Source organism: Trachypithecus francoisi, unplaced genomic scaffold, assembly GCF_009764315.1.
Source record: "Trachypithecus francoisi isolate TF-2019V2 unplaced genomic scaffold, Tfra_2.0 Lachesis_group4, whole genome shotgun sequence".
Taxonomy (NCBI): Eukaryota; Metazoa; Chordata; class Mammalia; order Primates; family Cercopithecidae; genus Trachypithecus; species Trachypithecus francoisi.
The window spans coordinates 114453322-114467383 of NW_022681469.1; the positions used below are offsets into that span (position 1 = coordinate 114453322).

Consider the following 14062-nt stretch of genomic DNA (forward strand, 5'->3'; position numbering starts at 1 on the left):
GGGGGTGGGGCTTGGGAACTATAAGGCACCATATGAAAATATGAAAAGGAGAGATTGGCCGGGCGCGGTGGCTCCCGCCTGTAATCCCAGCACTGGGAGGCCGAGGGGAGAGCATCACCTGAGGTCAGGAGTTCGAGACCAGCCTGGGCAACATGGGGAAACCCTGTCTCTACTAAAAATACAAAATAAGCTGGACGTGGTGAGCATGCCTGTAATCCCAGCTACTCGAGAGACTGAGGCAGGAGAATTGCTAGAACCTGGGAGCAGAGGTTACAGTGAGCTGAGATGGTGCCATTGCCCTCCAGACTGGGCAACAGAGCTAGACTCTGTCTCAGAAAAAAAAAAAAAAAAATCAGGAGAGATTATTACTGAGAGATGGGGTCTCACTGTGTTGCCGAGGCTGGAGTGCAATGGCACGATCCCGGCTCACTGCAACCTCAGCCTCCAGGGTTCAAGTGATTCTCCTGCCTCAGCTTCTCAAGTAGCTGGGATTACAGGCTTGCGCCACCACGCCCAGCTAAGTTATTGTATTTTTAGTAGAGACGGGGTTTCACCACGTTGGCCAGGCTGGTCTCGAACTCCTGGCCTCAGGTGATCCACCCACCTCGGCCTCCCAAAGTGCTGGCATCACAGGTGTGAGTCACCGAGCCCGGCCAAGGGAGGGTATTACAAATAGACGGGGGTCTCGCTATGTTGCCCAGGCTGGTCCCGAACTCTTGTGCTCAAGCTATCCTGCTTCCTTAGCCTGTCCATTCGCTAGGCTTACAAGCATGGGACCCCGCGCCTGGCTGAAAAGAGGTATCATTAAGGATGAGAACCCCTTGGCCAGGGAAGCCCTGTGTAAGCAACGCCCCTTCCTTCAAAGGGATGCCCCGCTCCCTCCGCCCACCCCCAGCCTTCCTGCCGGGGCGCCAGAGGACACGACTCCCGGCTCTGCCACCTTCTGATAGGCTCGCGAGACCGAGGCTGCAAAGAGAGCCGCGCCCCCAATGGCGAACCGGCGAGTCCCGCGCGCCACCTCCTGGGAGATGTAGTCCTGGGAGCCGATGATCCCCGCGCCTCCCGGGTGTGACGTTGAAGATATCGGCCTTCTGAGCCGACTGCGGTGGTCAAGAGGTGGGTGTCTTTGGAAAGTGGGTAGTGAGAGTAGGGAGGATGCGGGTGAAGAAAACCTAAGGGCCCCGAATTCAACATTAGCGAGGTTTGCGAGCTCTCAGCAAGGTACAGACCTACTTCGACTCGGTGCGCAGAGCGTGGGGGGAGGGGAGGGGAAGGTGCATGCTCCCCGGCCAATCAGACACGAGCAACCTCAGCCCAACCCCGGAGGCCGCTCCCCCTCCCCCGCCCCACTGAAAGGGGAGGAGCTTGGGCTGTTTCAATGGCTTTGGGTTGGAGCAGGGGAGAGGGTGGCTCCGTTTGCCTCCTCGCTTTGATGATGCTGTGCGAGCGGCTTCGGGGGCCCTGGGGACGTGCGAGTCACTGAGGGTGGGCTGGGACTCGGGGCCCGCGTCCATCTCCCCGCCGATTGGTCCGCCCTGCCTGCGAGGCGAGGTCCTCCGGGATTCCTAGAGAGGACGCGGAAGTGCTGTCCGGGGGGTGGGATCTAACCGTTTAACCCCGTTGGACAGGGCAAGATTGGACTTGGTTACTTCCGGCGAGGAAGTATTGGGAAGTGTCGGCTTCGGTTTCTCTCCGTGGGGAGAACCGCATCTTCCCAGCTTCGGCTGCGGGGAGCTTGATGTTCCAGGAGAGCTCCCCTAGAGTGGGGCCTTGAGGGGAGGGGGCAGGGGCTTCGTGACTGGACGGGGGTCCTGTCCCTAACCTTGACCGGGCCACATTCTCTGTATCTCTGGGTCAGGGGCCATTCTGAGGAATCCAGGTTCAGATGTGTACCTTATAAACGCTGCTTCTCTTTGGGACCGATGGAGTCTCCCCTTGGCCTGTCAAGCTCTTGTAGGTTAGAGGACAGGCTCAGTTTTGACCATTATAATGATTTTCACCCCTATTCAGACTTAAGTTTGTCTTATGGTAGAGAGAAGGAGCGGCTGCGTCTGGACTAGTCTTGTCCCGTTGTTTATATGGAATGTAAAGTTCTTCACTCTAAAACTGTGTTTTAGGTTGGGCCTGATGTTAGATTTATATGGCTCTCTAATACACTTTTTAAATGTTGGGGATATTCCTTATTTTGTGGGTGAAGTGATGGCTACCTTGTAGTCCTTATTTTTAAGTAATTACTTTGAGTGGTCATCTTTAGTATAGATGACCTCTTTGCCATCTGTCTTTGCTAATAATGATTCCCAATACATCAGTAGGTTGCATGCTACTGAAAGTGTCCTTCAGAAGATCTTAAAGAGCAGAAAACCAATTGGTTCAGTGTAACACACCCAGCCTCGAGGGACTTCCCTCTGAGTTGGAATGATAATGACCGAATCCCGGGAAGTTATAGACTTAGACCCCCCAGCTGAGACTTCCCAGGAGCAGGAAGACCTTCTCATAGTGAAGGTGGAAGAAGAGGACTGCACCTGGATGCAGGAGTACAACCCTCCAACGTTTGAGACTTTTTACCAGCGCTTCAGGCACTTCCAGTACCATGAGGCTTCAGGACCCCGGGAAGCTCTCAGCCAACTCCGGGTGCTCTGCTGTGAGTGGCTGAGGCCTGAGCTGCACACAAAGGAGCAGATCCTGGAGCTGCTGGTGCTGGAGCAGTTCCTGACCATCCTGCCTGAAGAGTTCCAGCCCTGGGTGAGAGAGCATCACCCTGAAAGTGGAGAAGAGGCGGTGGCCGTGATAGAAAATATACAGCGAGAACTTGAGGAACGCAGACAGCAGGTGAGTCAAAGAGAAGCTATATGAGCAATGAAGGAGAGGAGTGAACGATCTGCTGAGCAGGGGTGAGATTCTTAGTTCTCTGGTGCTTCATTCATATTCTTTTGTTCTCCTGGGATTAGGTACCCTGTGACTTCCTGCCACTCCAGCAAAGAGAAGCAATATCCAGTGTGTTAACCTGTAGAAGACAATCTGCGATTTTATTTATTTTTAAATTACTGTATTTATTTATTTATTATTGAGACGGAGTCTCGCTCTGTCGCCCAGGCTGGAGTGCAGTGTCGCAATCTCGGCTCACCAGAAGCTCCGCCTCCCGGGTTCCCGCCATTCTCCCACCTCAGCCTCCGGAGTAGCTGGGACTGCGGGCGCCCGCCACCACGCCTGGCTAATTTTATTTTTTTATTTTTTATGTTTTATTTTTGTATTTTTAGTAGAGACGGGGTTTCACTGTTTTAGCCAGGATGGTCTCGATCTCCTGACCTCGTGATCCTCCCACCTCGGCCTCCCAAAGTGCTGGGATTACAGGCGTGAGCCACCATGCCTGGCCACTGTGTTTATTTTTTGAGTGACATGATACAAAATTCAAAGAGGTACATAAGGTTATAATGAAAAGTAAGTTTTCCTCCCATCCCCAATTTCTCTCAACTGCCTAGTTCTCACCTGTGTATTCTTACAGAGCTGTACTATATTCTGTATGTATAAGCATATATATGTCTCATACTTTGGAAAAACGCAATTGTCTTTTAAGTCACTGTGCACTTTTGCCTCTTTTTTCTTATATCTTGGTTTCTTCCATGCCACTGCCATTACAGCTATCTTGCTCTTTGAAATTGCATTGTATTAACTTTTATGGAAGGAGTTGGAGTTGTTCCATTTAAATTGTTCCTTGAGATTGTTTCTTTTTTTTTTTGAGACGGAGTCTCGCTCTGTCACCCAAGCTGGAGTGCACTGTCCAGATCTCAGCTCACTGCAAGCTCCGCCTCCCGGGTTCACGCCATTCTCCTGCCTCAGCCTCCCAAGTAGCTGGGACTACAGGCGCCTGCCACCTCGCCTGGCTAGTTTTTTGTATTTTTTAGTAGAGACGGGGTTTCACCGTATTAGCCAGGATGGTCTCGATCTCCTGACCTTGTGATCCGCCCGCCTCGGCCTCCCAAAGTGCTGGGATTACAGGCTTGAGCCACCGTCCCTGGCCTCCTTGAGATTGTTTCTAAATTTGTATTATAACAAACTTTGCTGCAATGAATATTTCACGTATGTACGAATATATATATGTATGTAATATACATATGTATGTGTATATATACATATGGGCTGGGCACGATGGCTCACACCTGTAATCCCAGCACTTTGAGAACCTGAGGTGGGAGGATCACTTAAAACCAGGAGTTCCGACGGGGCGCGGTGGCTCAAGCCTGTAATCCCAGGACTTTGGGAGGCCGAGACGGGCAGATCATGAGGTCAGGAGATCGAGACCATCCTGGCTAACACGGTGAAACCCCGTCTTTACTAAAAAATACAAAAAACTAGCTGGGCAAGGTGGCAGGCGCCTGTAGTCCCAGCTACTGGGGAGGCTGAGGCAGGAGAATGGTGTAAACCTGGGAGGTGGAGCTTGCAGTGAGCTGAGATCCGGCCACTGCACTCCAGCCTGGGCGACAGAGCAAGACTTTGTCTCAAAAAAAAAAAAACAAAAACCAGGAGTTCCACACCAGCCTGGGTAACATAGCGAGACCCCATCTCCACCAGAAAACCCAAACAAAACATTAGCTGGGTGTGGTGGCATGCACTTATACTTCCAACTACTCAAGAGGCCAAGGCAGCAGGATCCCTTGAGCCTGGGAGTTTGAGGCTGCAGTGAGCTGTGATTTTGCCACTGCATTCCAGCCTGTGTGACAGAGGCATACCCTATTTCAAAAAAAAAGTAAAAAGTTAAAAAATTTAAATTGAAAAAATATATGTGTATAAAATTAACTGTAGAAGGAGTGCTTGAAACTCAAAATTGTTGGCTTAGATGTACATTTGTAGGCTGGGCACGGTGGCTCACACCTGTAATCCCAGCACTTTGGGAGGTCCAGGTGGGCGGTTCATGAGGTCAGGAGATAGAGACCATCCTGGCCAACATGGTGAAACCCCGTCTCTACTAAAAATACAACAATTAGCTGGGTGAGGTGGCACGTAATCCCAGCCACTCGGGAGGCTGAGGCAAGAGAATTGCTTGAACCCAGGAGTCAGAGGTTGCAGCGAGCCAAGATTGTGCCACTGCACTCCAGCCTGGCGACAGAGCGAGACTCCATCTCAAAAAAAAAAAGTACATTTGTAATTTTGATAGCTGTTGACAGGCTTGTTCCCTCATAGAGGGTTTAACAATTTAGAGTACCACCAACAATGTATGAGAGAAATTTTGTGGCCATAACCTGATAGCACAATGTTACCAAAATTTGTGATAATTGCCAGTACATAAGATGCAGTATTGGCCAGGCACAGTGGCTCACGCCCGTAATCCCTGCACTTTGGGAGGCTGAGGCAGGTGGATCACGAGATCAGATCGAGACCATCCTGGTCAACATGGTGAAACCCCGTCTCTACTAAAAATACAAAAATTAGCCCTGTGTGGTGGCATGCGCCTGTAGTCTCAGCTACTCGGGAGGCTGAGGCAGGAGAATCACTTGAACCCGGGGGGCAGAGGTTGCAGTGAGCCAAGATTGCACCACTGCACTCCAGCCTGGACGACAGAGTGAGACTCTGTCTCAAAAAAAAAAAAAAAGAAGATTCAATATTTTATTTCTGTGAAATTTCTTTCTTTTTTTTTTTTTTTTTTGAGACAGGGTCTTACTCTGTCGCCCAGACTATAGTGCAATGGTGCAGTCTCGGCTCACTGCACTCTCCACCTCCCAGGCTCATGCGATTCTCCTGCCTCAGCCTCCCAAGTGGGTGGGATTATAAGCATGCGCCACTACCGCCTGGCTAATTTTTTTAGTTTTTTAATTTTTATTTTTTGAGATGGAGTCTCGCTCTGTCTCCCAGGCTGGAGTGCAGTGGCGCAATCTCGTCTCACTGCAACCTCTGCCTCCCGGGTTCAAGTGATTCTCCTGCCTCAGCCTCCTGAATAACTGGGATTACAGACATGTACCACCACACCCAACTAATTTTTGTATTTTTAGTAGAGATGGGGTTTCGCCATGTTGGCAAGGCTGGTCTTGAACTCCTGACCTCAGGTGATCCTCCTGCCTTTGCCTCCCAAAGTACTAGGATTACAGGCATGAGCCACCATGACTGGCTTAATTTTTGTATTTTTAATAGAGATGGTGTTTCACCATGTTGGCCAGGATGTTCTCAAACTCCCAACCTCAGGTGATCCACCTACTTTGGCCTCCCAAAGTGCTAGGATTATAGGTGTGAGCCATCACGCCTGGCCATTTCTGTGAAATTTCAATTGGAATTTCTTTTGTTTGACCACAGCATATATTTTAAAGGATTATTTGTATGCCCTTTTCTGTGGTGAATTATCTGTTTATATTCCTTATCTATTTTTTTTACCTATTAGAAACAATAAGCATTGTGTCTGTCATATGAGTTGTAAGCATTATTTTTCCAGTTTGTTGTTTGTCTTTGCTTGTGGAGATTTTTGTTTTTAATGTTTTCTTTTTTTAGAGATAGGGCCTCACTCCATTATCCAGGCTGGAGTATAGTGGCACGATCATAGCTCACTGCAGTCTTGAACTCCTGGCCTCAAGTGATCCTCTTGAGTAGCTAGGACTACAGGCACTTGCCACCACATACAGCTAAACTAAAAAAAAATTTTTTTGTAGATGAGGTCTTGCCAAATTGCCTAGGCTGGTCTGGAACTCCCGGGCTCAAGGGATCCTCCTGCGTTGCCCTCCCAAGGTGCTGGTATTACAGGTGTGAGCCACTGTGCCCAGCCAGGTTTTTAATTTTTTTTTTTTTTTTTTTTTTTTTTAAGACGGAGTCTTGCTCTGTCACCCAGGCTGGAGTGCAGTGGCCTGATCTCGGCTCACTGCAGCCTCTGCCTCCTGGGTTGATTCTCCTGCCTCAGTCTCCTGAAGGTTTTAGCATTTTTATACAGTTAGTTAAGTATTTTATTTTATGGTTAATGGATTTTGTTTATTTTTTATTTTTATTTATTTAATTTAGTTATTATTATTATTTTTGAGACGGAGTTTCACTCTTGTTGTCTAGGCTGGAGTGCAATGGCTTAATCTTGGCTCACTGCAACTTCCGCCTGCCAGGTTCAAGCAATTCTCCTGCCTCAGCCTCCTGAGTAGCTGGGATTACAAGCATGTGCCACTACACCCAGCTAACTTTGTGTTTTTGGTAGAGATGGGGTTTATCCATGTTGGTCAGGCTGGTCCTGAACTCTTTACCTCAGGTGATCTGCCCGCCTTGGCCTCCCAAAATGCTAGGATTGCAGGCGTGAGCCACCGTTCCCGGCCTGTTTATTTATATTTTTGAGACAGAATCTTGCTCTGTCACCCAGGCTGGAGTGCATTGGTGCAATCTCAGCTCACTGAAACCTCTGCCTCCCAGGCTGAAGCCATCCTTATACTTCAGCTTCCCGAGTAGCTGGGACTATAGATGTACGCCACCAGACCTGGCTCATTTTTGTATTTTTAGTAGAGGCATGGTCTCGCCATGTTGCCCAGGCTGGTCTCGAACTCCTGAACTCAAGTCATCCACCTGCTTCTGCCTCCCAATGTATTGGGATTACAGGCATGAGCCACTGCGCCCGGCCTGCAGCTATCTCTTAATGGAACTCCTACACCACATTTTACCAGTACCAGGAGGGTTCGGAAAAAAAGTGCTTTGAAACCTAAGGGAGGGAGAAAAGGGGAAAGGAACTTACTACATTCCAATATGTTAGTAGTGAGCTAGTACCTTCCAGAATTGGCAGGTTCTAGAGAGTGGTTGTGGCAGAGTAATTGTGTATACCTAGGGCTGAGCAAGAACCAAAAACAGAAAGAGTGAGGACGTAGCATGCAGGGTGTGAGGTAGCCTCAGTCTCGATGTTGGTCTGTCCAGTGTGACTTCCTGAGTGCTATGATGACCATTCCAATCTCCCTTCTCACCTCTATTTCCTCTTCACACACTGGCCTTCTTATGGTTCCTGACTGTGCCAGACATCCTCTTTCTGCCTGATAATTTTCCTCCCTTCCCTCCCTCCCTCTCTCCCTCTCTTCCTTCCTTCCTTCCTTTTTCTTTTTCCTCTTTTCTTTCTGTCACCAAGGCTAGAGTGCAATGGTGTGATCATAGCTCACTGCAGCCTTGACGTCCTGGCTCAAGTGATCTTCCCACCTCAGCCTTCTGAGTAGCTGGGACCACAGGGACATGCCACCATGCCTGGCTAATTTTTAATTTTTTTGGAGAGACAGGATCTCACTGGGTTTCCCAGGCTTGTCTTGAACTCCTGGGCTCAAGTGATCTTCCCTCTTCAGCCTCCCAAAGTGTTGAGATTACAAGCATGAGCTCCCCGACCTGGCCCTGAGAGAGTTTTTGAGTGTTCTGTCTGCCTGGGTCACTTCTGCGTTTTTCCTGGCCGGCTTCTTCTCATCTTTTTTTTTTTTTTTTTTTTTTTTTGAGACGGAGTCTTGCTCTGTCACCCAGGCTGGAGTGCAGTGGCCTGATCTCGGCTCACTGCAAGCTCCGCCTCCCGAGTTCACGCCATTCTCCTGCCTTAGCCTCCTGAGTAGCTGGGACTACAGGAGCCCGCCACCACACCCGGCTAATTTTTTTGTATTTTTTTTTTAGTAGAGATGGGGTTTCACTGTGTTAGCCAGGATGGTCTTGACCTCCTGACCTCGTGATCCGCCCGCCTTGGCCTCCCAAAGTGCTGGGATTATAGTTGTGAGCCACCGCGCCCAGCCCTTCTCAACCTTTAAGTGTTTACTTAAGGGATACTTCCTCTGGAAAGCCTTCCCTGGCCTCCCAGTCTAAAATAGGTCTCCTCTGTTCTGTCTCATGGAATTAGTTTCTTTTCCTTTCCAACATACAGCCCAGTTCGTAATTATGTATTTTTTGTGTTTTGATGTGTTTGATGAATGTCTTCTCCAACTAGAAGTAAACCATATTTATTAAATAACTGCATAATCAGTGCCTGGCTCATTGTAATTGCACATTAAATATTTGGCAAAGGAATGAATGAAAGTCCACTGTGACTCTACTGATTTCTTTCATGGCCTTCTCTGTAACTGTACTGATCGGTTGTGGTTGTGGTTGTTAGATTGTCGCCTGCCCTGATGTGCTTCCTCAGAAGATGGCACCACCTGGAGCAGTACAGGAGTCCTGCAGTCCCCAGCCCCTGACCGTGGACACCCAGCCTGAGCAAGCGCCACAGAAGCCTCATCTCCTGGAGGAAAATGGTGAGGCTCAGTGATGCAGTGGAACAGATAGAGCTCGAGAATGGGTGTCTTGGCCACGTAGCAGGCACCATTTGCAGGAGAGAGACTCTAGGTTGAGCAGCCTCTCTACAGCCTGCAGGGTCTAGAAGCAGAGAAAGGCCAGGGACCTGGAGTTGAGTCCCTGGTGTTCCATGAAAGCCATGCCTAGCATGGCTAGGAATTACACCAGTTTCATTAAGAAGCTACAGTGCAAATGATGACAGCTCTGGGTACAGGGACTATTAAAAGATCTACAGATCTTTTACAAAAGTATCACAGATTTTTGCTTCTCCATCATAGATTGTCTTTCTTTTATTTTTGAGATAGAGTCTCGCCCTTTTGCCCAGGGTGGAGAGCAGTGGTGTGATCTTGGTTCACTGCACCCTCTGCCTCCCAGGTTCAAGTGATAACCCCACCTCAGCCTCCCAAGTAGCTGGGACTACAGGTGCCTACACCATGCCCGGCTAATGTTTGTGTTTTATAGTAGAGATGGGGTTTCACCATGTTGGCCAGGCTGGTCTTGAACAACTGGCCTCAAGTGATCCACCTGCCTTGTCTTCCCAAAGTGCTGGCATTAGAGGTGTGAGCCCCTGTGCTCAGCCTCCCTCACAGATTTTCTTATCTTAATGCTTATATTAAAAAAAAAAAAAAGCTCCCCAGTTCCTAATTGCATTCATTTCTTGCTGCTCATTCACTCACCTTGAAATCTAACTTAAAGTAGCTTTTCACAGTGACCTTTAAAACATTGATTCTCTCTTTTTCCTCCCCTCCTCAGTTTTATTAACCACTCTTAGATACACATCAAGTTAGAAAAAAGGAACAGCTGAGTATTATATTATGACGTGTCCAGTCCCTAATCAGAAGCCCTTGGTGTCAGATATATTTTAGAATTCAGCATTTTGCAGATTTGGTAAGGTAATATGATTTATTTATTTATTTTATTTTAATTTTTTTTGGATAATATGACTTACATACCACACATCAAACTAGCAACAGGGTTTGAGTTGGTACCTGTAATCACACACATTAATATTTCTGCAGTGAAATGTGTGCATTTTTATACTAAATTTATTAAATAAAGATTTAAATACCTTCACATCAGGTCAAATTTTGCTGTCAAATTAGTTCAACGCCTAAGTTAAAGAAAGGAAAGGAACACCTTTGGTATTTCAGCTTTCAGATTTCAGCATTGTGGATAAGAGACTGTGGATAAGGGACTGTATTTTCTCGGTTTAATTCCAGACTTCTAGGCTCCGTTTGTTGGTCAAGTTTTTCCCTTGACATGTGTCCCTGCCCTAATCATTTCCAGCTTTCCTTTCGCTGTGATAAAAAGAACAGCAGCAGCAGCAGCAATGTGGCTTCCATAGTGTGTGCTCTGTGCAGGAACTATTCTAAGCATTTTCCCTAAAAGCACTCTTTTAACCCTCAGTGTACCAGGAAAAATAGATCTCACTGTTGACCCTGTGGGGCCAGTAAATCCTTCTAATTTTTTTTTCTATTTTTTTCTATTTTATTTTATTTTATTTATTTATTTATTTATTTATTTTATTTTATTTTTCTTGAGATGGAGTCTTGCTCTGTCGCCCAGATTGGAGTGCAGTGGCGCGATCTCGGCTCACTGCAAGCTCCGCCTCCCGGGTTCACGCCATTCTCCTGCCTCAGCCTCCCGAGTAGCTGGGACTATAGGGGCCCGCCACCACACCCAGCTAATTTTTTGTATTTTTAGTAGAGACGGGGTTTCACCGTGTTAGCCAGGATGGTCTCGATCTCCTGACCTCGTGATCTGCCCACCTCAGCCTCCCAAAGTGCTGGGATTACAGGCGTGAGCCACCGTGCCTGGCCATTTTTTTCTATTTTAAGAGTCATTTTATGAATAGTTGACAGAAGAATCATAGGATAGTGAAAAACAACTTTTTAGAAACTTTAATATATCAAGTACATTTTTATGTATGAACATCACAAAAGATGAAAGAGGCTGGGCACAGTAGCACACGCCTGTAATCCCAGCAATTTGGGAGGCTGAAGCAGGCAGATCACTTGAAGTCAGGAGTTCGAGACCAACCTGGACAACAGGGCGAAACCCTGTCTCAACTAAAAGTACAAAAATTAGCTGGGTGTGGTGGCATGAGCCTGTAATCCCACTTACTCGGGAGGCTGAGGCACGAGAATTGCTTGAACCCGGGAAGTGGAGGTTGCAATGAGCTGAGATTGTGCCAAAGCACTCCAACATGGGTGACAGAATGAAACTCTGTCTCAAAAAAACAAACAAAAAAAATGGCTAGGCGCAGTGGCTCATGCCTGTAATCCCAGAACTTTGGGAAGCTGAGGCAGGCAGATCACAAGGTCAGGAGATAGAGACCATCCTGGCCAACATGGTGAAACCCTGTCTCTGCTAAAAATACAAAAATTAGCAGGGTGTGGTGGTGTACACCTGTAGTCCCAGCTACGCGGGAGGCTGAGGCAGGAGAATTGCTTGAACCAGGGAGGCAGAGATTGCAGTGAGCCAAGGCTGCGCCACTGCACTCCAGCCTGGCAGCAGAGTGAGACTCCATCTCAGAAAAAAAATAAAAAGAAAAAAAGATACAAGAATACTGTTGGCTGGGTGCGATGGCTCACACTTGTAATCCCTGCACTTTGGGAGGCCAAGGTGGGTGAATCACCTGAGGTCAGGAGTTGGAGACCAGCCTGGCCAACATGATGAAACCCTGTCTCTACTGAAAATACAAAAAATTAGCTGGGTGTGGTGGTGCGCGCCTGTAATTCCAGCCACTCAAGAGGCTGAGGCAGGAGAATCATTTGAACCCGGGAGGCAAAGGTGGCAGTGAGCCAAGACCACGGCACTGCACTCCAGCCTGGGCAACGAGCAAGACTCCATCTCGAAAAAGAAAAGAATACTGTCACACAATGCTTTTAGAAAGTTGAGTCCTTCTAGCAAAATGTGATGGTCCAGAATCTCTTACTATCTTCTTCTTATTGCAAAATACTGGGTGATGAAGTCCTTCCTGTTGAATGACTCACAAGATAAGAATGCCGTTTTCCATTTTGAAATTAGAAATACATTTTTCATCATTGATTCTTGAGTTTAAGAAAATTCATCTAGGATGTTATCATTTGAAACTCACTCTAGAATCTCTGTTACACTTTCAGTTTCATCATTCTCATTAGAGAGTATAGCTGTCTTTCTGTGTCATCTTCTGAATTGACTGATAATAGTCGTCCTCTGCAAATTTTCCTCTCTGCCAGTGTGGGCAGCAAATGAAAAATTCGGAATTCTCAACCATGTTCAATGAAAGCTAAACAAAGGTATTAGTGATCTTATTTTTGGTATAAAAGAAAGTAGCTTCATGCCTGTAATCCCAGCATTTTGGGAGGCCAAAGCAGGTGGATCTCTTGAGCCCAGGAGTTTGAGACCAGCCTGGGCAACGTGACGTAAACTCGCCTCTACAAAAAATACAAAAATTGGCCATGCGTGGTGGCTCGTGCCTGTAATTCCAGCACTTTGGGAGGCCAAGGCGGGCGGATCACCTGAGGTCAGGAATTTGAGACCAGCCTGACCAACATGGCAAAACCCCATCTCTACTAAAAATACAAAAAATTAGCCGGGCATAGTGGTGGATGCCTGTAATCCTAGTAGCTACTTGGGAGGCTGAGGCAGGAGAATTGATTGAATCTGGGAGGTGGAGGTTGCAATGAGCCGAGATTGCACCACTGCACTCCAGCCTGGGTGACAAGAGCAAAACTCCGTCTCAGAAAAAAAAAAAAAAAATTTAGCCAGGCATGGTGGCACACACCTGTGTCCTGGCTATACCAGAGGTTGAGGTGGGAGATTGCTTGAGCCCAGGAGTTCGAGGCTGCAATGAGCTGTGGTAGTGCCACTGCAGTCCAGCCTGGGAGCCAGAGTCAGACTCTGTCTCCATAACAAAAAATTAAAAATAAAATTTAAAACATCTCAGAAAAGCCGGGGGCGGTGACTGATGCTTGTAATCCCAGCACCTTGGGAGGCTGAGGTCGGTGGATCTGAGGTCAGGAGTTTGAGACCAGCCTGGTCAATGTGGTGAAACCCCGTCTCTACTAAAAATATACAAAAATTGTCCAGGTGTGGTGGTACATGCCTGTAATCCCAGCTACTTAGGAGGCTGAGACAGGAGAATCGCTTGAACCTGGGAGGCGGAGGTTGCAATGAACCGAGATTGTGCCCCTGCACTCAGGCCTGGGCAACAGAGTGAGACTGCATTTCACAAAACAATACAAAAAAAAAAACTGCTCAGGAAAGAAATGGGAACACTAGTATTGTGTACAGTACACCTGGATGTGCCAACAGGTAATCCTTATAGTAGCTCAGTGGAATAGCTGTTACTGTTATCCTTCTATTAGAAATTAAGCTCAGGGCTGGGCCTGGTGGCTCAAGCCTGTAATCCCAGCACTTTGGCAAGCCAAGGCGGGCAGATCATCTGCGGTCAGGAGTTTGAGACCAGCCTGGCCAACATGGTGAAACCCCCATCTCTACTAAAAATACAAAAAAAATTAGCTGGGCGTGGTGGCAGGTGCCTGAAGTCCAGCTCCTCGGGAGTCTGAGGCAGGAGAATCACTTGAGTCTAGGAGATGGAGGTTGCAGTGAGCGGAGATTGTGCCACCACACTCCCGCCTGGGCGACAGAGCAAGACTCCGTCTCAAAAAAAAAAAAAAAAAGAAATTAAGCTGAGGCCTCAAGAGATTAAGTTGATTTGTCCCACGTCACAAAGCTATGGAATAACAGAGCTGGGATTTGAACCCAAGCAGCCTGACTGAATCAATCCTCCTCCCCTCTTCTGAGCCATCTCATCTTTGCTTTTTTTTTTGAGACAGGG

The 14062-nt window shown here is 47.6% G+C and overlaps 1 protein-coding gene across 7 annotated transcripts in view; it reads left to right on the forward strand.

The window, feature by feature from the left end:
* Positions 1 to 553: 553 nt before the first annotated feature.
* ZKSCAN5 (zinc finger with KRAB and SCAN domains 5) overlaps positions 554 to 14062 on the forward strand; it is a 31546-nt gene continuing 18037 nt past the window's right edge. For 2 of the 7 annotated variants that reach the window (XM_033191808.1, XM_033191809.1), the window contains exons 1-2: positions 1145 to 2829; positions 9059 to 9197. In XM_033191808.1, the coding sequence (XP_033047699.1) occupies positions 2416 to 2829; positions 9059 to 9197 (553 nt within the window). In that variant the 5' untranslated portion in view covers positions 1145 to 2415. Of the gene's footprint in view, positions 1117 to 1141; positions 2830 to 3268; positions 3439 to 9058; positions 9198 to 14062 lie in introns of those variants that run through there. The other 5 variants (XM_033191806.1, XM_033191807.1, XM_033191805.1 and 2 more) reach the window with 5 other exon arrangements.